Source organism: Podarcis filfolensis, assembly GCF_964270895.1.
Source record: "Podarcis filfolensis genome assembly, chromosome: 17".
Taxonomy (NCBI): Eukaryota; Metazoa; Chordata; class Lepidosauria; order Squamata; family Lacertidae; genus Podarcis; species Podarcis filfolensis.
Window position 1 is genome coordinate 26,942,221 of NC_139621.1, and position 25,124 is coordinate 26,967,344.

The following is a 25,124-nucleotide window of genomic DNA, read 5'->3' on the forward strand; positions in this document are numbered from 1 at the left end:
CATGTCTGCACTCTTCCTAAATCAGAGGCTCCAAAAGCAGAGGACAAGCAAAGTTCCCTAATGACCCTGGATTCCTGCATAAAGACCTTCTTAAGCAATTGTGTACAGCAGCGAAACATGTATAGTGCATAATTGGAAGTTTCCCAAGCAACCTTCTGAACAGCAGAGGATTGATAAAATTGAGGACACTATGATTATATACACATTTACTCAACAAGTGCAGCAAGCAAGAAACTTCAACTTTAAAAAAAAGAAAGATATGGCACAATACTATAGTTTCCATAGGTCTCCTGTTTGGAAGCCCTTCAAGTCTCTGACCAAATTTCAAATACAGATGCATATGTTTTCTTTGGTTTTGCTGTCTTTCAGCTATGTAATTAGCACAATCCTATATATTAGGGCTATGCACTGGGACCCATGTTCATAGTAAATCGAAAACACGAGTAGTGTTAAGATATATCTGTTTTATATTTATTATTTCATAAAATTTACACACTGCTTGATTGTTTTTTTTAAAAAAACCCTTAATGCAATTTTTTAAAAAGAACAAAACAACAAAATTACTATCAAAAGAGTTTTTTTTTTTTAAAATGACTATTTAAAGCATTCAAAAAATGAAAGTAAAAGACTAAAAACAGATTAAAACACATGCCAACGTTTGATGCATCTGGGTGGGCTTGTCTAAAGACACCTGTTTTTAGCAGGTGCCAAAAACAGTACAGTGAAGGTGCCTGTCTGATGTTGATAGGTAGGGAGTTCCAAAGTGTAGGCTTCTTAAAAATGGGGAATGAATATTACATGGCACCTGCAATCATGCTGGTTCTGCAGGGTAGGGAGAATCGTGTGTTGGAACACACCTCAGTCACTCATGCTTTCAATTTCCTTTTATATAATTGAAGCATAAGAAGATCCTGCTACATCAGTTTAATGGTCCATCTAGTCCAGAACATTCTCACAGTGGCCATCCATATGCAGATGCCTATGGCGGAAAGTGGGAATGGAGGTGTGCCCTGTGGGAAGACCCTGCGGCACCCACAGGGCACCCTCAATTCCCATGTGTGCCTTGGAACTGTGAGGTTTCAGGAAAAGCCTTAGAGGCCTGTTCTTCTCCTGTTTTCTGGTTAGCCTAACTGATGCCATTTTGCTTCTGTAAAAAACTGCCCGCTTTAGAATTTAGAAGGGTGCGCCACAAATATGTGAAGACCAGATAACGTTGCCAGGTGAATTTCAGGAAAACCTGAAACTCTCCCCTTCAAGGTCTCCAAGCAAGGTGTCCTGTTTTGATCAGCGCAATGAACCTTGAAACCTTGAAAGGGGGAAAGGGGATGCTCATAAAAAGTATGAACAAAGGCTATTTGGGATGGCTTCACCATCACACTGGTGAGTGTGGCTCGCCCGCTCTGTTTTATTCAGCTGAATAGACAAGTGATTATGGGGATCTCCTCTGTCTATGGCATTTATTGGCTTTTCTGGGACCAAGGCAGCTTGGGCCCAATTAGCGGACCCCAACAGAACCATCTGGTTAACAAAGGCCATCTTGTTGAGAAACTAGAAAATGTGGCTCATAGGCTTCAAAATGAATGAAGCACAGGTGAAGCCAAACATTCCCAGACTTGCTACAAAGAGGGCCCAGTAATGGGATTGGCTTTGTCTCCATTTGGGACCCCACCTCTTCCTCCTTTTCCTTCCCATATCCCCTTAATTTCTTCATTCTGAAGGAACTCAGCACATCTCGCCAGCAGCCTGGAAGCCTACCAAGAAGACATCCATAACTCATGAGGCTCTTTAGTCACTGCAAAGCCACTCTTCATTTCTATTATATAGACTCAGTCTCGCAGCAGCATCTCGGCTATCACATTTTTAAAAATGACTTGGCCAGCTAATTAGTACAGAAGACATTCATTCTTTCTTACAGGAAACTGAACTTTCTTTTGGCAGCATAGAAGTACACTTTGTTTCTGGGTTGCCTGCATTTTCAGCTTACCATCAAGCCTTGCTTCATAGGTAATTTATTTTTTAAAAAACCCTTTATGTTCATCTGTGAAAATGCTTCCCTCTCACACTTTTTATGCACACAATATCTTCTGCTTGTTTAAAGTTATAAGAAATGGAGAACTTCCACATTTCAGTCTTGCCTCTCCCCTTTGATGTTGCACATCATCTGTCCTCTTGCTTGCTGTTTTGTGTTTTAAAATGGTCTTCAAATATACAGGCTTGCATGGAATGTCATGCCAGTCACAGCCTCTCCATGCTACATGGTGCCATCCTCATTATGGAGAATGGCCACTGTTGAGATGGGTTGCAGCTAAGCAGGCAGAACATCTGCTTTGCATGCAGAAGGCAGATTCCATCCCTGGCATTCCCAGGTAGGGCTAGTAAAGGCCCCCTCTCTGAAACCTGAATCGCACGTCTTTTGTACCTGCAATTATTGTACATTGGGAACAGAGGCACTGCATTCTAAAGATGAAACTGAGTATTGCATATGTTTGTGTGTGTACTTAAAGAGACTGTCAGCCGCAAACTCCTCTCTCTCCAAAACAATTACCTGTCAGATCTTCAACACAACGAGCACTATTATCAAGGAAAATCCTAACCATCTTTGCTAAACGATTGCTTCAAATTGCAGCATTTTGCTCACAGTTATGATTTATTTATTTCCAAACGGACGTCAGGAAGTAAGCAGCCTTCCATGGTAATAACAATGTTTGGATTTATTGTCAGCAGACATTACCAAATAAATCTTATGGAGGGTGGATAGAGAAGAAAAGCAGGCAGTTATATCAGATTGTTCCCTTCTGGCATTGTCCTGATGTCTGGTGTGTTTACATTTTGGTTTTGGATTGTTTTTTTTAAGATCTACATTTCTCTGCCTGGCTGAACACCTGCATTCCCAGCTTCAGGATTAGGTTTGTGATATATGTATTTTGCTAGTGTTGCCAAAAGTTACAAACACTCTGTATTGGGCTACAGTACTTTGCTGTTGTTTCACATAGTTGCTTGATGGCCAGTTATAAAACACTAGCACCAGGGTTGTGCACTGGATTCTGCGATCTGTATAAAATGAGGCACACTAAACACACCTTGACATTCTGGACTCTTGTGTACAATTTATATGAGTTCTTCTAGTGAGGATGGTCAAAGTGATAAGCCATCCCATTCTCCCTCTTTTTTTGTATAATAATAATAATAATAATAATAATAATAATAATAATAATAATAATAATATATTATTTATACCCCACCCATCTGGCTGGGTTTCCCCAGCCACTCTGGGTGGCTTCCAACAGAATACTAAAACACAATAGTCTATTAAACATTAAAGCTTCCCTAAACTTTGTTAATAAATTTTACACTGCACATTTAAATTCAAACATTAAACACCCTGAATCCTTAGACTCCCCTCCATTCTACCATTGTTACCATTGTCAATCTTGCGTATTTTCTCTATTTTTCTTAAATAGTCCAATTTTCACCTTAGTTTTTAGTACATTACAAGCATTACTCAAATCCTGCCAAAGTTTTTAGTTGTTTACAGTGTTCTCTTAAGGACATTGTGAATTTCCCCCATTCCTTATTAAAGTTCCTCTCTTCTTGGTTTCTGATTTTCCCGGTTATTTTCACCATTTCGGCATAGTCCATCATCTTCATCAGCCATTTGTCTCTGGTCAGGACTTTATCTTGTTTCCATCTCTGGGCCAGTAGTATCTGCGCTGCTGTCATTGCATATATAAATCATTGTTTCTGCTCCTTTGGTATCTCTGCACCAAGCCAACTCATTCTCAGACCACTGGAAAATTCTTTTGGCATTAGATCCAATGTGGAAAATCCAAGAATAGGATCCCCTGCAGGTCCCCCCCCCCGAATTTAAAAGTAGCTGTAGGGAAGAGATGATGGCAGCACCCACATATTGACACCAGACAAGCACCTTCGCTGTACTCTTTTCAGTGCCCCCTAAATACATTTTTGTTTAGACAAGCCTACCCAGACATCTAGAAAGTTGGCATGTGTTTTAATCGGTATGCCGCTTATCATTGATTTTAATTAATTTTCAAATGTTTTAAATAGCTGCTTTTAACTGTTTTTACTTATCTTTTTTATTCTTTTTGTGAACTATGTTAAGGTGGTTAGGGGATTTTTCTACAGTCTATTGGTATATACATTTTATGAAATAAATAAATGAAATGATGGCTGCAGGGGGAAATAAACTCTTTCCATCAAAAAATTATCTCTCTTTCAGTTGCCAACTACCCTTTGAAGCTGCTGTTTGCCCTGCAGAGGAGAATATACAGCACTCTCAAGTGTATCTTGATGTTTTTATCCATGGGACCAATAGCAGCTTCAGAGGAAGGTGATTTAGATTGGGAAATCATTGTCATAGAAAAGGTTGAAGTCACAACAACAAAACCAACCAAGTCTCCCCTAGCACCATGGTTCCGAAAGTCTGTTTTTAAAAAGCAGAAAGTCTTGCTCTTGCTTCTTTTTTGAGCCTGAGATTCAGCAGACATTGCTCACAAAACTCCACATCATGAAAAGGCACTTCCAAACTGTTGCTATTTTCAGATGGGATTCCATCATATACTGGCAAATCCAGCGTGCTCAGTAACAGCTGATTTGGAGCTCTTGCACAACAAACATGCTTCCCCTAACTCCTAACACCTGGGCTTCTTGCAACCAGGAAAGCAGTGGGAAAATGCACTGGAAAGTGTGGGGTAACATTTGCCGGATGCAATTTTATCTGACCTTCTAGCAAACAAATCAGAATGAATGTCCAGCAGATAGTTAGAATCATCTAGTCTCCCTGAAAACAAATCAGGACGAATGCTCTATAAACAGTTTGTCTGTAAGAGGTCCATAACTATGGAGTTGCTTTGAAAAGCAAAATTAAGATATTTTTGGCTTTAAAGGGGGGTTAGATGAATTCAGTGGCTCCTGGACACCATGATGCTATCTTCAGTATATGTTAAAGAGGAAGTGTACACAGGGGCCTATGAGGCCTCAGCCTCCGGTAACAGGACACTCATGAAGCGTTCGGCAGCAGTCCTGTATCTCAGCGACTCATATCTGCTCATATGAGCACACAAAACAGCAGAGTAAATGAAAGCTTGGCTGCGGAAGTATGTAGCATCGCTAATTTTATTGCTATACGTCAAATCAAACCAAATCAAAACAAATCATAATAAAGAAAATAACAAGAGTGCGAGGAGCATCTCACACAGACATCCTATCTGTCCGGGAGACAGAACAAAAAGCAGAAATACAAAAGCACAGAGAACGGAAGTGCTGTGTCTCAGTTTCCATTCTCACACTTCCAGAGGAATGGAATGTAAACAGTGTGGATCACAAGATCCAACAGCAATGGGAGAATGAATAATACTAACATGCCCCACCACTACTCCTGACACACGCACACAATGGTTACTTGATGCTTTGCTACAGAAGCAAGCCTAGCTCCCAACTCTAGTGCAAAGAAATGGGGACCCCATTAGGGCACCTCTGGAAACTTGGAGTTACTTCCTATACTATGGTCTGTTGCACAGGTTAAGCAGAGGACTTGACTTCTAGCTATACATTCCATTAAAACTGGCAGTACTTATGAAAAATGTGTTGTGGATCAAGCTGCAAGACAAGCTGACACTAACTAGTAATAAATAACATCATCACATCTGACGACCCCCATCCTGTGCTCTGAAACTCACACACAGATGCACAATTTTTTATCCATTTTTAAAAGCATAGCAGTCAGTAAGAGCTGAGCTACATGACCAGCAGAATCTTATGATGCCTCGAATCTGGACTTTACTATTAAAGACTGCAGCTGGGGGACGGACGGACTGAATCAGGGCTATACCATGTCAAAAACAAACAAACAAGACACCCAGCCACACTTTACCTGCAAAACTGCCACAGTGGACAGAAACCTAGCCTAGAATCTTTTTGCATGTCCAGAGGGTTTCATTTACACAAGTGAGCATTGATTAATGCCTTCAGATCCTCATCTGCATTCTGAGCTGGCACACTCAACAACAGCTACACCTAAAGAGTCTGCTGTTTGTGTATCTTGGTAGAAAAGGAATCGTCCTCTCAGGCTGCAGTCCTGCAACCACATACATTTCTTCTAACTGTGACTCACAGCGCTGGGGTAATTTGTGCGACTACAGCTATGGAAATGTTGTGATATATGCCTCTTTCCCCTTCCTGTGTCCTATATATTTCTCAGGGAGATATTCGAACCAGTTGTCAAGCACACCAGTCCTTGTTCAATTGACACCTCTGCTCTGCTCCAGGCACCCCATAGCACAAGGAAGCCAATTTAATAGAAATGCTCTCAGCTCGTTTCCACGGAATATGCCACCCCACTGCAAAGCTTGTACCAGCTATACATTACTGCTCCACCTAGCCCTGGATCTACATTTTCTCTCTCTGTGATTGTATTTCAAAGATAGCTTTCACTGCTGTCACCTTCAAGCAACCTTACTAAGTTCTTGTCAGGAGCTGCCAGCCTCAAAGGAAGAAAGGTCTGCTCCCTGGATGTCAGCTCAAATCAGCATGCTGTCAGAGAGCTGGTGAGTGGGGCTGAGATGCAAAAGTCACAGCACTGCTCTTTGCCTCCTTTCTCCTGGCTGGTTCAGCCTTCCTGAACCTGGCACCCTTCAGATGATGCTGGACTACAACTCCCATCATCTCCACCCCTTAGCCATGCTGGCTGGGGCTGATGAGAATTGTAGTTCCTCCTAAATCTGAAAGGCTGGAGAAAGACTGGGCTACACCAATGCAGGAAGCATTTCAGGACTTGTACCTGCACTGTATAGGAAGTGCTTCCCACATACATGCAATTCTAGCCTATTGATATTGCATACCTTTCAACATTCCTCCAATGAAAATAGGGACATCCTTTCAACAACAACAACAATTTTGTTATTTATATCCCACCCATCTGACTGGGTGGGACGTGGGTGGTGCTGTGGTCTAAACCACAGAGCCTAGGGCTTGTCAGCGGTTTGACTCCCCATGACGGGGTGAGCTCCTGTTGCTCGGTCCCAGCTCCTGCCAACCTAGCAGTTCAAAAGCACTTCAAGTGCAAGTAGATAAACACGTACCACCCTGGCAGGAAGGTATACGGCATTTCCGTGCACTGCTCTGGTTCTACAGAAGTTGCTTAGTCATGCTGGCCACATGACCTGGAAGCTGTCTGCGGACAAATGCCGGCTCCTCGGCCTATAGAGCGAGATGAACCTCAGAGTCATCCGCAACTGGACCTAACTGTCAGGGGTCCCTTTACCTTTACCTATTCAACAACAACAACAATTTTGTTATTTATACCCCACCCATCTGACTGGGTTGCCTCAGCCACTCTGGGCAGCTTCCAACACATATAAAAACATTTTAAGACATTAAACATTAAGAAACTTCCCCATACAGGGCTGTCTTCTAAAGGTTGTATAGTTACTTATCTCCTTGGCTTGTGGGTCACATAACTCCATACCCTCCAACATTTCTCCAGTGTATATATGGACATCCTAAGGAAAAGTAGGACATTCCAGGATCAAATCAGAAACCAGAATGGCTTCTTTAAATCCAGGACTTCCCCTCGAAAATAGGGACACCTGGAGGGTCTGATATTATCACTTGGGCTCTGCTTATCATCCCATCATCCAGAGCACATAAGAGCAAGGCCTGCAGCAGCTGAGAAGTTTGTGAATAAGTTCCTGGAAGAGGTGGGGCGATGCATCTCATTAATTGAAATGTAATCCTCACCAGTTAACTGCAGAGATTTTGGCTGCATACCCATTTTATTCCAGAATCAGTGGAGACAGAGTATTTGCTTTTTTCTACGTAGCCCACACACAGTCTAGATCAATTGCTTATATTTCGTCCCTGCAAAGCACTTACTGAGAAACTGGTTTATTCCAAAAATAAAGCTCATTGCAAATTGAATCTGCATCGCTCCACAGTATACCCTTTCGAAAACAGATGCAGGCAGGCCTAGCGATGGGGGTTGTATTCATACATGCCCAGTGATGCTGTATAATAATAATAATAATAATAATAATAATAATAATAATAATAATTTATTATTTATACCCCGCCCATCTGGCTGGGTTTCCCCAGCCACTCTGGGCGGCTTCCAACTGAATATTAAAAACAATACAGCATTAGACATTAAAAACTTCCCTAAAAAGGGCTGTTATCACAAGTGCTACTTCTTCATTCACCTGGGGCATGTGTAGGGAGGAAAAGTCACAGGTAATCTAATCCCAGAGAGGGTTTTTTAAAGCTTTACAAGTAACCACACCTATCCTTGTGAATGGCAGGATCTATAATTAATCTAGATTGAAAACACCATGTTGAGGACAAGCATGAACAATTCTGAATTGAGAGGGGGAAACTGCATTCTGTGCTATTAACAGGGTAGCATGTACACAGCTTTGGAAATACCACTTGCTGAGGCTGAATTGTTAGGAGATGCTGTTTATCTGTGCTGATCTGCCTGCCTTTTAATATAATGCAGTGACCTGATTCAACATTTTTGTTATTTCTATTGACAGTCTCTCTCTCCCCATCCATCCCCACCCCTGGCCAAGCTAATTTGTAAGCCTCATATTGGCTGGAGAGGTGAAGAACAATGCAATGTTCCAACTAGGTTTTACAAGCTTCTGCAGACACATCCCCATCTGGACAGTTGATGGGGACAGAGTGTCACCAGCACTAAATTCTGGTGCTTAAAACCTTGTGTTGACTGCCTATACACTACTAGGTCAGGTTCAAGACACTTGGATTAATTTACAAGGCCTGTGACGACTTGGGACCAGGATAGCTCAGGGACTACCTGATCCCTTGCAACTCTGAGGTCTTCAAGGAAGTCACTGTTAATGACTCAGATGCACAACTCATATCCTTCAGAAGCCATGCTGCATTCAGTATTGTGAGCCCAGTTTTGTGGAACTTCCTTCCAGCTGAGGTCAGATAGGCCCACTCCCCCTGTTGAACTTCTAGCTCTTACTGAAGGCTTTTTTTTTCTATTCTAGCAGGTTTTCGAACTGAATTCTGATTTTGTAGGTTTTAGCTCATTTTCAGTCTTATTGTATTGGGTCCCTTGTACACTGCTCAGGGATGACTGTCACTAAGCAGAATACAAAATGTTGAAATAAATAACTATATGGAGTGGGAGATTTCAGAAAAGAATTAGAAATGAAGGAGTATAGTCTTCTTAACTGTTGCTAACTTCCCCAAGCATGAAGTTTTTATTTGAGACCATCACTCTAATTCTTTCTTGACCTCTGTCCTTAAATTATCATGATTATATTTAGCCAGTTTTTGTCTACATCTATCTATCTATCTATCTATCTATCTATCTATCTATCTATCTATATCTATCTATCTATCTATCTATCTATCTATATCTATCTATCATCTATCATCTATCATCTATCTATCATCTATCATCTATCATCTATCATCTATCATCTATCTATCATCTATCTATCTATCATCTATCTATCATCTATCAATCATCTATCTATCTATCTATCTATCTATCTATCTAATCTATCATCTATCATCTATCATCTATCATCTATCATCTATCATCTATCTATCATCTATCTATCATCTATCTATCATCTATCTATCTATCTATCTATCTATCTATCTATCATCTATCTATCATCTATCATCTATCTATCATCTATCTATTTTATATCTTTATACATTCACACACCCAAAATAGCTTATAGGGGATTTTTTTCCTGGGCACTTTATCATATGTTCTGTTAACATTGAATTCCACCCTTTCTGATTTTGTTAAATTAATTTCATACCTCAACAGCTTGCTAAATTCATCAATCAAACTCAAAACATTTCCCAAAAAATTCAGGATGTTTGACAAATAATGCATCATCAGCATAGAGATTAACTGCCTGCGCTAATGGCTCAATGGAGAGCACAAACAACCAGGGTGATGAGGGTCAACCTTGTTATGTATCAACTTAGGTCACAGGTGACTAACCTTCAAATCTGCCCTTCAAATCTGCTGGATTCCAACTCCTATCAGCTCTAGCCGACATGGCCAATAGTCAGAGATGATGGGATCTGCAGTCAAGCATCATTGGGGACCCCATTCCTAGGCTTATTCCCTGGCATGTATAATTGAAAAGCAGCTCAGATAGCACAGCTGGGAAATGTACCTTTTTAACACTATCAAGCAGAGGTGGAGAACCTCAGGATTGTGGTCCTTGAAACTCTCTCCAGGCCATGCCCCTCAGTGTCAGGAACTGGCAGGATGAAGAAGAGTGGGGGGAGGCACCCACCCACAAGACCCCAGGGACAGCACAGAAGATGACTTAGATCCTGGATCCTGGTAGTGGGACACTGAAGAGCAGTCAGCAGAAGGGACAAGCTGGGAGGTGCTAGAAACAGGAGGTGTGAGCAATTAAGAGGGGTCAGGAGAAGGAGGGTCTTCCAGAACAGGGTGAGAGGCTGAGAGTCACAGTCTGACTGCAGACTCAGATAGAGTGGAGTCAGAGAGTGGCCCCGCTACCCACCAGCAGGACAGTCCCAGTCCTGCTGACTTACCTTCCCCTCTGAGACCCTGATCAAGCAGAGTCCTGCACATTGCTGAGCAACAGGCCAGACAGGCCCAGAGAAGGAGCTCGCCACTAGATGCAACCTTTGTCTTCTTGGGAGGGATCCAAAGTGAAAGACTAGAGGAAGAAGGGTGGAACTACAGTGGTACCTCTGGTTATGAACTTAATTCGTTCTGGAGGTCCGTTCTTAACCTGAAGCCGTTCTTAACCTGAGGTGCCACTTTAGCTAACGGAGTCTCCCGCTGCTGCCATGCAGCCAGCACACGATTTCTGTTCTCATCCTGAGGTAAAGTTATTAACCCGAGGTGCTACTTCCGGGTTAGCGGAGTCTGTAACCCAAAGTGTTTGTAACCTGAGGTGTTTGTAACCCGAGGTACCACTGTAGTGGCCAGTTTCAGCAACCTCTCAGCTAGAGTAAGGTGAACCATAGTGTTATTATTTTCTGTTAATGAAGAGCGAATTGTGTCCTGTGCCTGCCATGTGTGTGCCTGCCCTGTGGTTGACCAGTCTCCTTGACCCTCAGTGACCCTCAGTGACCCTCATGAGCACCCTGAGTGTAATGTGTCCTTGAACTCTGACCATGCCTTTTGCTTATCTAGATGGCTGGTGCAGATGGATGTTTGAGTAGGTGTAGAAACTACCCTACTTTGCCCCTCCCACTTTTGCCTCTGGCCTTGCCCACCACTGAAATGTGGTCCTCTAAAGGTTGCTCAGAAAGGAATGTGGTCCTGCAGCCAAAACATTGGGAAACCTGCTGTAGATAGCTGTAGCAAGTCAGGGTAGGCAGTGCTCAGTGAAACGTCTCATTAGCACAACTCTGTAAGGCAGTCCCTTATATTATGGTTCTGTTCTTGCTCCCCAGCCTAACTCAGCAGTGTGGCTTATGTCCTCAAATCACCCCATTTGCAGAGGAAGGTCGCAACTCTTTTTTCAGAGTCCACTTCCGTGTCCATTAACAAGCAACCTGACTGCTTGATTCAAGATAGGAAGGGCCAGAAAGCAGCTCAGTTCCTAAGTTCCTAATCGTAGTTTCAGCTCCTTGATGCTTTGCTCTGAGTGGTACAGTGCAGAGCACATGTCAAGTGATGCTCTGCCCCTGGATGATATATGGACAGAAGGTAGCAAATAGAGGGATGACCTGGAAGACTCAAGAGGGAGCAAATTAAGCACTAGCCTTGTGAGAGAAGCAGAGTGGACAATTTCAATGCAAATTATGCTGTACTTTATGAATGTGAATGCATTTTTCTAGGTTATAAATGCACCATTAGAAGTAGAAATATCCTTACAGCACAATAACTTTTATTATACAATAACTGCAGGGGATGGGGGAAGATGGCGACGGAGATAGCAGCACAGTCAGGTTCGCCTGCTTTCAATTAAGATTTTAAGTAGTTTTTTATTCTTCCTGGACTCTAATTTTATAGTTTTAATGATTTATTGGCTGCCTTATCACCTCACCACTGCCTCTGTTTTTCTTAGTTAACGTTTTATGCCTTGTTATCTTGATGTCCGGAGGGTTTGCTCCCCGCGCTGCTACGCTCCTCAAGTTTGACCGATAATAAGGAAAACGGGCGACGGCTGATCTATTGCCAACTTCGTGTTATGCCCTGAACTACAAGCTATCAAATTATTACAAACTATAAACAGCTATCCCAAATCTTGCCTCAACTTGGATCTTAGCCTATAGCTGGGTGGAGCTTCCGACTTCCTAAGAGACATAGTTTTTGAAATAGGAAGAATAACCCTGATTGGTAACAAAGATTTACAAATGGTACTTACTAGAAAGAAATGTAGGGACCTGGGGATAGTGACAAGCCCATTGTTCCAGGAGTGTTATGAGAAACAGAGTAAAATCACGCAATACTTTCTACATACAAGGGACAATGAGAATGGAAATGGAAATGGGCAAAAGATGGCTGAGATGGTTGAGTCGAAGCAGGATGAGGCTCTTCTTTTTCCCTCTGCTGCTCAAGATCACTCAACCTCCTCTAGAGGAATACAGGACACGGAGAATAACAACCAAAATAGAAACACAATGAGCCTGGCCCACGAAATAGTCTTGGCTGAGATATTATCTTCAGAACTACAGGAAGAATCCCGAAACTCCCAGAAATCCCAGACTTCATCTATGGGCTCCCAGACGGAAAACAATGACTGCTATCCTCAGGACTGGCTGCTCTCTATAAATCTGGATCTGGCAGCTATGAAAAAATACTTAACAATAACAAATGGGCTGCTCCTGACATTAGTGGAAAATTATCCCCTTCAAGCTAAAGGCTCAGAATTTCATGGTGCCGATCTACCAACCACCCTTCAAGAGCCAGAATATACAAAGCAACCAGCAACCAGCAAGTGCACACAAGGATCAGCAGCGGAAAATCATTTACACCAAGGAAAGGACATAGGGTTGTATGTACCTGTCCCTAAAACTGAATTTCCTATCGAAGTAAATCAAAAGAGGCGAGGCATCAGTAAGAGATCCCATAAGAAGAAAGCTGAAACTAAAAAGAAAAGTAAGAACATAAAAATTGCAAGGAAATCTGTTATAAATCGACGTGCATGTAAAGTATGCTGGAAAAGACTATATAAGCTGATCCCAACAAAATCAAAAACAAACTCTAACAAACCTGCTATACATGGTAGCAGAGAGAACAACAGTGTGGATTCAGGAAAAAAGATCCAGCTGAAGTCTTTGAAAGAAACATCATCGCTGCCTAACAAAACAAGTGAGGAAACGGAATCACAACCCGGGTGCTCTATGCTGAAACCCCAAGGATCCATAAATATTAAAGAAGACTCACCCCATACCATTGATCATGGCAGATCTCAAGTTGAGCCAGTATGGAAACTGATGTTGGCAGATAGGAAGTTAGCATTTCTTAACTACCCGAAGCCAAAGGGCTTCCTTACACAGGAAGAACGCTCGGTGCACTTTGTGAATACTTTAGATGACATGCTGCCAGGGAAAATAAAATTAAAGGACATTACCTCAGTAGATTTCATATTCTACAATGGATACTCTCTGCGAGTGATTGCCTCCTTCAAAGATCAAAACTTGGCTAAATATATATATAGATCAAGACATTTGCTGTTAAAGAAAAGGATAACGGTAACAAGATTCTTTGAAAACAGCACATGTTTGAAATTGTTTCCCGATGAGTTTACGACAGCTGAGATAAGATTTTCTTGTAAACCAAAGGTGGAGAGAGGACACTCAAAAGACAAACTGGAACATACTGAGCAAGGGTCCTTGAAACTAAGACAGGAGATGAGACTGCCTAATGAGGGGACGGATAACTTCTATCCAGAAGAAAAGGCATTAATAAATCAGTTTGGATTGTTGCCTTTCCCTGCCCAATCTGAGATCTTGAGAAGATTGGAGACCCTTAGAAATAAGCTAACAGAGATGAATGCTCCGGAAAAAGTAAGAGAGAAAGAACCGGCAACGGACCAATTAAAGAAAGAGAACCTCTCTGAAAAAGCCAAGACAGACCCCATGAAAGACTACTCTTATAATACCTCTGCATCTGCAGAGATAAACCTGTTAACAACAGATCTAACACAGTGCGCAAGGGACAAACTACCATCTAAGAAGGAAACCATCCCTATGGCAACCATGAAAGACTACCTTTATAATACCTCTGCAGTTGCAGAGATAAACCTGACAGCAACAGATCTAACACAGTGCGTAAGGGACAGCAACAATCTACCATCTAAGAAGGAAACCATCCCTATGACAATCACAACGCGCTCTTGGACCAGCATGAGATACCTGGATGAGGATGAACTTGGTACCAGTCAAATAGAACACCTCAAGGTAGATTCGCCAAAAAAAGGAGTACTGATCACTAATGTTAGCACGCTGCACCCTTCAATTGATTCCATTGAGTACCTGGGCGACAATACATCTATGGACATTGCCAAAATGAATGAAATCCAATTAACAGATAAAAAGATAGGCCCAAAAAATCTTTTAAAGGCAAATTGACTAAGATCAATGTTTGGCAAGACAGCGTGCAACCTTGCCTTGCTAACTTGGAATATTGCAGGTTGGCAAAAGAGGGTTTCTGACCAATCCTTTGCTAAATACATCCAGAGACATGACATTGTGTTCCTCCAGGAGACCTGGAGCACAAGTGAAGTGGAGCTAAATGGTTTTTCTGCGTTCTCCCTCCCAGGTCTTTTAAGTACTAGAGGGGGGCGAGTTAAAGGTGGGTTAGTTACCCTAATTTCAACAAGGCTAAGGGCCATATTTAAAGAACTAGACCCACTAGACCATCTGGCCACAGCTGTGCATGTACAGTGGAGAACCCACAGCTTGCTGCTGATTAACGTATACCTACCCCCACAAAGAGAGAAAAGATTGATAAGAAACACTTGGGCTCAGTTAGAACAGTATCTTGACAAACTATCAAATCAATTTCCTGATGCCTCTGTAGTGGTGGCAGGCGACCTAAATGCCAGAACTGGACAATCTGATGAGGCTTTGTATGCCCATTTCCACGAAACAGTCCCCATTATAGAGGAAACCCACCCAATACCAGCTAGAGTCTCAAAGGATAAAGGCTGCAATTATGCCGGCTTATGCCTACTACACTTGGTCAACAACTTGGACTTGGTTATACTAAATGGCCGTACAGAGGGGGAGAAGGTTGGAGAATTCACATTTATATCTAACAATGGCGCCTCCACAATTGACTATATAATCGTGTCGTATGATTTTCAAAACAAAGTTCTGGAATGTAAAGTGGAGGAGCGCTTAGACAGTGACCATCTGCCATTAAGTGCTCTCGTAGCTGCGGGAAAGGATTTATCCTGCGCTGAGAAAATCGAGCATTCGAGCCCTACAGCTCTGGAGCTCAGATATTCGCGTATCAGATGGACAGATGAACTGCATAAGGAAATTTCAAGTAGGCTATGCTCAAAGGAATTCCTCACTAAGAGAGAAAACCTTATAACTTCCTCTAGACATGAACTAAAGATAAATTTATTTCAGGAGTTAATTTCACTCCTTCAAGATTCCCTGAAGGAAAAAAGGAACAGGCCAAGTAGGCAATCTTCAGCATATAAAAACTCCAAACCCTGGTTTGATCAAGAATGTCAGGACATGAAGCTAAACTTACTGAAAAAATACAAGAATTATAGATCTGCCAATTTACCCCAACTCCCCACGGGCTGGTTTGAAGATAAACGAAATTATAAAATTCTGATCAAAAACAAAAAACTCCTGGCACAGAAAAGAGAATGGAAATGCCTAATAGATGCATCCAGAGAGAGAGATTCAGCCACCTTCTGGAGACTGGTAGCAAATGGAGTGCGATCTACTTCCTCAGAAGTGGAGTATACAATACCTGCAGGGACTTGGGAGGCATTTTTTCAATCTTTATATTCAGCTCTGCCTTTGACACAGCCACTAATACAGTGTGCGGCAGGTGATGAGTGGCCTCCGGTGTCGGTTGCGGAGATTAGGAGGCTTATTCAGGCACTCAAACATAGAAAAGCCCCGGGAGCAGATAATATCTCTCCTGAGCTTCTCAAAGCCAATATTGACTGGTGGGCCCCAGTCCTTGCCACCCTTTTCACCAGCATAGATCAAACAGCAATAATACCAGAGGACTGGGGACTGGCAATCATCGTTCCCATATTCAAGAAAGGCTGTAAACTTGATCCAGCCAATTACAGACCAATCAGTCTCTTAAGCATCATTAGCAAACTTTATGCAACTCACTTACGTGAAAAGTTTGCGGACTGGCTGGAACAGGAGCACATCCTAAAGGAAGCCCAGGCTGGTTTCAGGGCACATAGATCAACTCTAGACCAAGGACTGGTATTGCAACATCTAGTGGAGAAATACACCTCAAAGAAAGGAGGCTCTCTCTATGTAGCCTTTATAGATTTCAAATCAGCTTTCGATTCGATACCCCGGCATAGACTTTGGGAAAAATTAAATGCCACAAACATCGATAGACGTCTTTTGCTTCTTATCCGTAGACTACATGAAAATACTCGGATCCGTGTTAGATGCGACCGTTATGGGAACCTATCAAAGGAAATCCAAAGTTTCCATGGTGTCAAGCAAGGCTGTGTCCTTGCCCCTATTCTATTCAACTTCTATATAAACTCCTTAGTCGGAAAGATGGAGGAAGCAAGTACTCACTCCCCAAACCTAAACAATATACCAATCCCAGTCCTTTTGTACGCAGATGATGCGGCACTTATTTCCTTCTCTTGTGTGGGTCTAAGAAAACTTTTACGAGCTCTTACAGAGTATTGCGAAGCTGAACACCTAATAATAAATTACACTAAATCAAAAATTATGGTGTTCCCCAAGAGAAAACTCCGACATAAATGGAAAATCAATAACCAACCTATTGAGCAAGTAACATCTTTTAGATATCTTGGAATAATTTTTGATGAGAAGGGATCTTGGTGCCATCAGATTAAGAATTCCATTGCAAATGCGCAAAGATCTTTTAGAGCTATCATAAGATTCTTTTACAGAAAAGGAGGTCAATATGTTCCTGCCGCCTCCCAGGTCTTTGTTGCAAAAATACTTCCACAACTGATGTATGGCACCCAGATATTTAACTGCCAAAAACTTAAGTCCCTGGAATCTGTACAAACTAAATTTTACCGCTCCCTACTAGGGTTACCTACCTGTGTCTCCAACACTGCCATTAGGCTGGAGGTAGGTCAACTCCCTATTAATGCCAGGATATGGATCCTGAAGATTCACTTCTGGCTAAAACTCATATTTTTCCCAGTGGGAGTGGCTCCATTGACTTTATTAGACCCGTTTCAGTCTAAATGGAGATTGTCGCTTTATGAAAAATTGAAGGGCCTGGGGCTTTCCCTACAAGAACTTATAGCCGCAGGTTTTGAAAAGGCTAAAATGATGGTGAGCCAGCGAATAGGAGATGTAGAGCTTCAGGACCATATGAGCAAGATAGATAAATACCCAGCTATCCAAGATTATGGGAAAGGGTTTAATTTAACCCCATATTTGCTGGATCTACAAATCGCAAAATATAGGCGGGCGTTTACCCTTACCAGATTTGATGTACTGCCATCTGCCTTACTAAAGGGCAGATACGAGGGCACACCCTATGCCGAACGAGTTTGCCCATGTGGTCTGAAGGAGGTGGAAACGGCTTCACATGTGTTGTTACACTGCGACCTCTACGGGGATATCAGGTCACTGTTTATCTCTCCTATCGTTCAGAAATTTCCAGGTCGATCTGAATCTCAGCGGCTGAAAATCCTACTAGGAGATAAAAACCCAGAAGTAACACTGAAAGTGGCCAAGTTTTCTGCGGCCGCGATCAAGCGGAGGGCATTAGTTGTAAAAAAGTAAAAGATCTGACCCTTGGACAAGCCCCCCCCCCTTTTTTTTTTTTGTGTGTGGGTGTGAGTGCATATGTGTATTGTTTTTATGTATAATTTTACAACTTTTAATTGACACCATCATTCCCTCGTAAACTACTGTTGTCTTTATGTTTTTTCCTTCTGGTCTATGACCGTAATAAACTTATTCATTCATTCATTCAATAACTGCAGGCCTATTTTAATAGCTTTATAAGTTCATAGCAGTACCACTGACTCTTCTTCTGGGGTATTAAGTTGCTCTGTAGTCCTGGAGGACAAGAACCCCAAGGAGTCAGCTAAAGTGTGTTGACAATTCTGGAGAAAAGCAACCATGTTAGGACATCATCCTTTGGAACTAAGAGGGTAATGGTGTGGTGTTTTTCTAATGGGCTACACAGGAGGAAAAGATGGCTTGGGTGGCAAGGGTGCAGTGAAAGAAGTTAAAATTGCATCTTAAACTATGTTGATGACCTGATGGCTGAAAAGCAGGAAGTAAATATACCCAACAAATGAATAGACATTTTTCAGTGGTGCAGCTGCCAATGGGGAAGCCAGATAATTGCTTGTATAAAGTAAGGATGGGAAATTCATGGCCCTCCAGATGTTGTTGGACTCCAACTCCCATTAGCCCCAGTCAGCAAGGCCAATTGCCAGCGATGATGGGAACTGTAGTCCAGAAGCATCTGGTGAGTCAAAGGTCCCATGTTTTAGAATGCTGGCACAGTAGAGAGAGGATGAAATTTAGCACAGTCCATTCCCTCATATGCACGCAGGGAATGTTTTACGGGGAGGTGGCATAAAAAAAAAATGATCACGTACAGCAGCTGTCTAAAGTGGCAAAGCCTCATCATGTTATTTCTGACACATGGTGGAAATATACAGAAAACAGCAGTGCTACAATTAAATGAATGCAATATAAATTCATTTCTTTCAAAAAGACATGGGGGCAGTTTTTACCACATCAGCTGTGTCCAAGAATTGAAGCTCACTAACTTTGTCCATAATATCTCAGTGGACATATTTGAGAATTAAGCTTTCCCCAATCTGTACAGCCCCATTCTGGGTTCCACTGAATAGCAATTGACAAAGAGACAAAACCCAGGAACTAACATCTACAGGTATAACTTCTAACAGGTGATGTGTTAAATATGGTCAATGGTATTACATGTTCGCATTATCCTGGGCCTCATGTGGAACTCAAGACCAGAGCTGGCCCAAGACCATCAGTTAAGCATCACAAAATGGCAGACTTCTGACAAGTGGGAACCGCTTCCCCTCTGGGTCTATTTCAAAACAATTTGACATGAGATGGACCACAATGTGTCACAAGCAGAGAGCAGGAGCAAATAAGAAACACTGCATCAATTAAATGGCAGAGCCAAGGGTTCCAGGTAACTAATTCAGACTCTGCAGCAAAGGGAGGTGGGAGAGCCCACATCTGTCCAGGTAATGGACTCCAACTCTCATCAGCCTAAGCCAACATAGCCAGTGCTTATGGAGTATGGGAGCTGTAGTTCAGCCATATCTGGAGAGCCAGAGGTCTCTCACCCGCTCTGCAAGAAAAGCCCCTCCACACATCCTGGGTCAATACCCAATGTGACTTAGAGGGGAAATGCACCTAATCAGTCTTACTGAAAGAACACCTTCCATTTTACCTTCTACCTGCCAAGTAACATCTTATCTCTATCTGTTCAGTTCCAAAACATTCATTTATCAGTAATGTATTGATGAGATGTTTATACAGGTAGCAGCAGGCTTTCACAATTTATAACCTATCAAGCTGAATGCAACCCATCTTGTAGAGACATCAAAGCCTAGAATGTATAGCAACCTGGTAAAGATTATGATGCCTCTACCTGGGACGGCAAATAGAAGGGGAGGAACTGCAAGCTACAATGCATGAGTACCAGTGAGCTCCATTCCATTTCCTGGAACTCAAGCTGTAGTCTAGTCAATAGTACAAATTCTGCATAAGTGCACTGTCCCTCCTTTAAAATGCCTTTGTTGAGAACCACCCAGCAGCTGAATCTTGGGCTATAGATTTGTCATGCTGAAGTCAAAGTTAAAGCAAGTGATGGCATTTCAAAAATGGTAAAGACGGAGAACATCACGTGGGAAGAGAGCTTGCAGAGGTCTTACAATTGCAGAGAGTGGGTTACAGAGGTCTCACACTCCTAAACCATAGTGAAATCTCTCTCTCTCTCTCTCTCTCTCTCACACACACACACACACACTGCCCCAGGCCATTTTAATTACTTGCAGCCAAATTCTATACATGTTTACTTTGCAAGTATGTCTGACTGAGTTAAATGGGGCTCACTTCCCAAGTAAATAAGTATAGGATTGCTTTCTCAGGCTACAATACTATGCACACTTGACTGGGAGTATGCCTGAGTAGATACATAGAGGGTTGTATTGGTATGGCAACATATTGGCATCTTTTCACCAAAGCCAGATTAAATGTATTCCCATCAGACGTGTTAAATGGCAGACTGAGAGGTATTCCTTACCAAAATAGGATCTGTGTATGCTCTCAGGATGTTGACTGCATGAGGCATATTTTATTGCGTAGTGGACAATATGACCAAGCTAGGGAACTATTGATTAAACCACACTTGGGAAATCGGCTGTGTCAATCTGAAGCCTACTATATCAAATATCTTCTGGACGACAAGTCCAATGATATCACAGTGGTTGTGGCAAAGTTTCTTTCAGTAGTCATACAAATCAAAGATCAACATACCCATGACGAAACAAATAACACTTCGGTCTCCCTTCCCTGAGGGGGTCGTCTGTATGAATCTGTATTTTATTCTGAATCCATATTGTGTTGGACCACAATAAAGATTATTATATATTATATTATATTATATTATATTATATTATATTATATTATATTATATTATATTATATTGGTATGGTGTCTGTATGCCCTGGTTCTCCATCTAGATAGAAGAAGAAAAACCCACAACAGCTTCATCACTCTCTGAATTGCCTTTTTAGATGCAAGACTATTACCTGCAGTGAGCTAAATGAAGAGGAAAATGTAAGTTGTCACAGAGTGAAAGAAGATGGTGCCAACATTCATCACCTTTCCATGGACTTAAGACAGATGAGTCACATCCCTGACCTCTGATCTTAAATAGGAAGCAAAGTAACATGGGAATTTCTCCAAAATCCATGACTGGGCAATGCCAGCCAAAATGCCAAAAAATCCGAAGGCCTGGCTTAGTGGCCTAGGACCTGGGAGACCACTGATCAAATCCCCACTCAGCCATGAAGCTCATAGGTTAACCTTTGGTCAATCAGTGCCTCTCAACCTAACCTACCTCATAGGGGTGTTGTGAGGATAAAATGAGGAGGTGGTTAAGTGTGTTTGCCACTGAGCTCCTCAGAGGAAAGGTGAGATATAAATGCAAGAACAGAATGTGGCAGACCTTTGAGTTTTCCAGAAAACTTCATCCATCATGATGTTACATAAATCAAGGGATGGGGGAGAGAGAGGGAGGCTGGCGGGGGGTGGATAAAAAGATGCCTTGAAGTTGCTTAGCTAAGTTAGACTTATGTAGTGCCTTGTATGTTGAAAAGTGTATACAAATAAACAAACAATAGTTTAGCATCTCAAATATGACTGTTCATCTCACCCACCTCTGGGATTGTGTGTATGTGTGTGTGGGTGTTATTCGGGAATAAATGTGTGTATTTATCTGCAGCATGCATATGTTTGCAGGAATGAGAGAGAATAAGAATGAGACTGAAGAATGCATCTACTCAAGCATTAAATGATCTTAAAGAAGTGGAGTAGTCACCACTGAGAACGTGGAGTTGTTTAACAGCTTCATGAGCTTTAAAACCACACCAGTCTCTCTCTATAACGCACAGATGTTCAGGGTAAAGTTAAAACAAAACGGATCTCTCTCTGCGCCTGGGTGCTTAGATTTGGTGTGTATCCATCTGGATTCATCTCTGAGAACAAGCAAAGTCTCTAGGCAGAAGCTTATGAGTGAATTAAAAGTTCATTTAGCATGAATTACAAAAACGTGGAACCAGGTGGGGAACATCTGCCGGCCTGATCCCAAGCGCCTTTGCCAAGTGGAGCTACTCTCTCAGTGGAAAGAAAACGGGGAAGGAAGACAAGAAACCCAGAATAGCAAACGCTCACGCGCAAGTGAGCGCTCTTTGATGAAAGACGGTTTTGTTGTAGTGTTGTTATTTTTTTGAACGCGGAAGTGCTGGGACCGTCTCTGCATAAAGCAGTACTGTACTGTAGTTACCAGGTGCGCTGTCCGTTGTGCTGAAACATCAAACTGTCCGTTGTGCTGAAATTAGCAAACTGAAGCAGAACTTGCCTGAACTCACATTCTCCATTGGAACCGCCCCCCTTCCCCTTCCCCTTTCGGAAGCTCTTAAATATGTATAGTGGCTCCGGGCCATTTCCCCTCCTCCCCTCCCCTTCATCACTTTCCCCGGTACGCTCACAGAGGCGAGACCCCAGGCATCCCTTTCTCTCTCCCCACCCCAACGCCCCCCGCCCCACAAACCCTCCACCCGCACCTACCAGGCTCTTTCTAGGGAACTCGTTGAGCACGATGCTGATCACGGGGATGTGAAGCGCGGTGGCGACGAAGTCCATCTCCAGCATCTCGCTTCTGCTCTGCGGGAAGGCGAGGATGGCCGAGACCCCTTGTACCACGACGGTGTGGCAGATGCTTTGCAGGAAGGAGACCGGGTCGTTGCTCCACGAGGCGCTGGGCGAGGAGAAGGGGAAGAGAGGTAGATCGCCCAGCCCCGCTTCGATGGCCATCACGACCTCCAGGGACAGGTTGTAAGGCAGAAGCCCCTTGACACGGTTGAGGGTCTCCACCGCCGACAGCAGCGCCTCCCGGGGCAGCAGCGGAGGGAGACCCTCGTCGCCACTCCCGTTGCCCAAGTGTGCCCTGCTCCTCAAGCCGGTTCCCGCTCGCCACCTCCCTGGAGACCCTCCGGACCCCTTCCACTCGGCCGCCCTAGGCGCCTGCGGCTCGGCTTGGGGTCCGGCTGCCGCCTCTCGCCCTCCTTCTCTTCCGAGCGCAATGCCATGGTGCGGTCCTGGTCCCCAGGCGTCCGCGCCGGCGGGGGAAGTGGCAGCCCAGGGCTGCAGGTGCGCCGCGCCGATCCTCACCGTGTGCCCGATCCGCTTGAGGATTTGGCAGGGCTGCGGGTGGCAGGAGGAAACGGGCACCCTGGCCAGCACCAGGGCGCAGGGCGGCAGCAGCAAAAGGCACACCCTGCTCAGGAGCCACCACACGCTCAGTCTCCACATCACGGGAGAAGAGCCCGGTGCCCTGCGCGCAAGGAGAAGCCCCCTTCTCCCCCGCTGGCTTGGCACCTCAGCCGCCGCCTCCTCCTCCTCCTGCGACGCTAGGCGCTCCTCTCCCAGCCCCTCGCCTTCCGCCAGCCATACAACTCGGACGGCTCGCCAGTCGCTCCGGGCGCCTTGCGGGCTCCTAAAGTCCACATCAGCCAGGGCGGGGAGAACACCGACGGGCAGCCGCCGCCTCCCGTCGGCGAAGGCTTCGGATCCCCGCCTCGAAAGGGAGACCTTCCGCTGGCCGCTCTCGTCGTCCTCCTCGCGCCTTCCACCCAACCCGACGACGCGCCCCAGGGCTTAGCAGGGGAGTCGCGAGAGCCACTCCATCCCGGGCGGATCGCCGCAGCCCTTCGGGGCGATCCCTTCTGGCGCCATGGCTTGCGTCTGCTAGGAGGGAACAAGCGGGGAAGCCAGATCTCCAGATCGCCACGGAGGGAAGCAGACTCGGGATCCCAGCCTCCAGATCTGCCTCATCTCCCTTCGGTCACTTTGCTTCTCCTTCTTTTCTCCACTCCTTCCTTCCTTCCTTCCTTCCTTCCTTCCTTCCTTCCTTCCTTCCTTCCTTTCCTCCCTTGCTGCTGCTTCTTCTTCTTCTTCTTCTTCTTCTTCTTCTTCTTCTTCTTCTTCTTCTTCTTCTTCTTCTTCTTCTTCTTCTTCTTCTTCTTCCCTCTCTTTCCCCCTCTCCAAGGTGCTTCCCCTTCCCGCTTTGGAGTCTCTTGCGAAGAGGAGACCAAAGTTGCCCGGCGCGGAGGCTGAAGCCAGAGGCAGCCGCTCTCGCCGCTCGCCGCTTGTCCGAAGTGGCTCCAGTCGGTCGCTTGGCTGCGCTAAACTCCCACCGACTGGCTGACTGGCTGCCGAAGACGGCTTTGGGGGAGGCGAGCAGGTAGCGCCCCGAGCGGGACAAGCTCCCCGCGAGGGATGTTGGGGGTTGTAGTCAACACAGCCCGGGTGCTGGGAAGCGCCCACAGCTCCAGGGCTTAGAGGAAAAAACGCCTTGGCGTCATCGTAGGCATAGTTTAGAAGGCTGCTTCCCCCCTCCTCCTCTCCCCATCGTCACAGATTGTCTAATATTTGATGAGCTAGAAGAGAGCTGGAAATCACCAAGAAGGATGGGGCACACCCCTATTTCCCAAATAATTTCCTGGAACGTCTAACCCAGTGTTCCCTGCACTGGTTGGTAGTGGCTCTCCAGGATTTCACACAGAGCAGTGAACCAGGGAATTGCATGGAAAGCAGATGCTTAGATAGATAGATGATAGATAGATTTGTAGAGTTGGAAGAGACCACGAGGGTCATCTAGTTCCTTGCAATGCAGGAATGCAATGCAGGAATCTTTCTACTGAGATACAGCAATCATACCCTCCAGCTATGGGTTGCACTCCCCACAGCTGCATGACAGCTGCATGACAGGTAGAAAATCAACAGGTGCACTGTTCCCTCCATAAAAAGAAGGGATGGGAAAAATCCACTCATCAAACGAATATAAAAATAGACCTAACTGAAGATCAGACTGAAGACTTATCAAGTCTAGAATTCTGTTGTCACACTGGCTGGCCAGATGCCTGTGCGAAGCACATGGGATCATAAGAGTTGGAAGGGACCTAGTCCAAGACCCTACAATGCAGGAAATTGCAACCTTAGTGTTATTAGCACCATGTTCTAACCAACTGAGCATGCGCACAAGAGCTTCCCAGTGAGAAGATCCAGTAAGAGCCCCTGTGGTATAGTGGTTAGAGCAGAGATTTTCAACCTTTTCAAGCCTATGGCTCACTTGGCCAACTGCATTCTTTTCGTGGCACCCCTGTGGGGCTCAAAAGCCCAGTTAT

The 25,124-nt window shown here is 44.0% G+C and overlaps 1 protein-coding gene across 1 annotated transcript in view; it reads right to left on the bottom strand.

The window, feature by feature from the left end:
• GRIN3A (glutamate ionotropic receptor NMDA type subunit 3A) overlaps positions 1-24,903 on the bottom strand; it is a 107,383-nt gene extending 82,480 nt beyond the window's left edge. The window contains 3 exon segments of the mRNA XM_083592919.1: positions 22,507-22,923; positions 22,926-23,066; positions 23,068-24,903. Coding sequence (XP_083449045.1) covers positions 22,507-22,923; positions 22,926-23,066; positions 23,068-23,250 — 741 coding nt within the window. The 5' untranslated portion in view covers positions 23,251-24,903.
• Between the last annotated feature and the right edge of the window lie 221 nt (positions 24,904-25,124).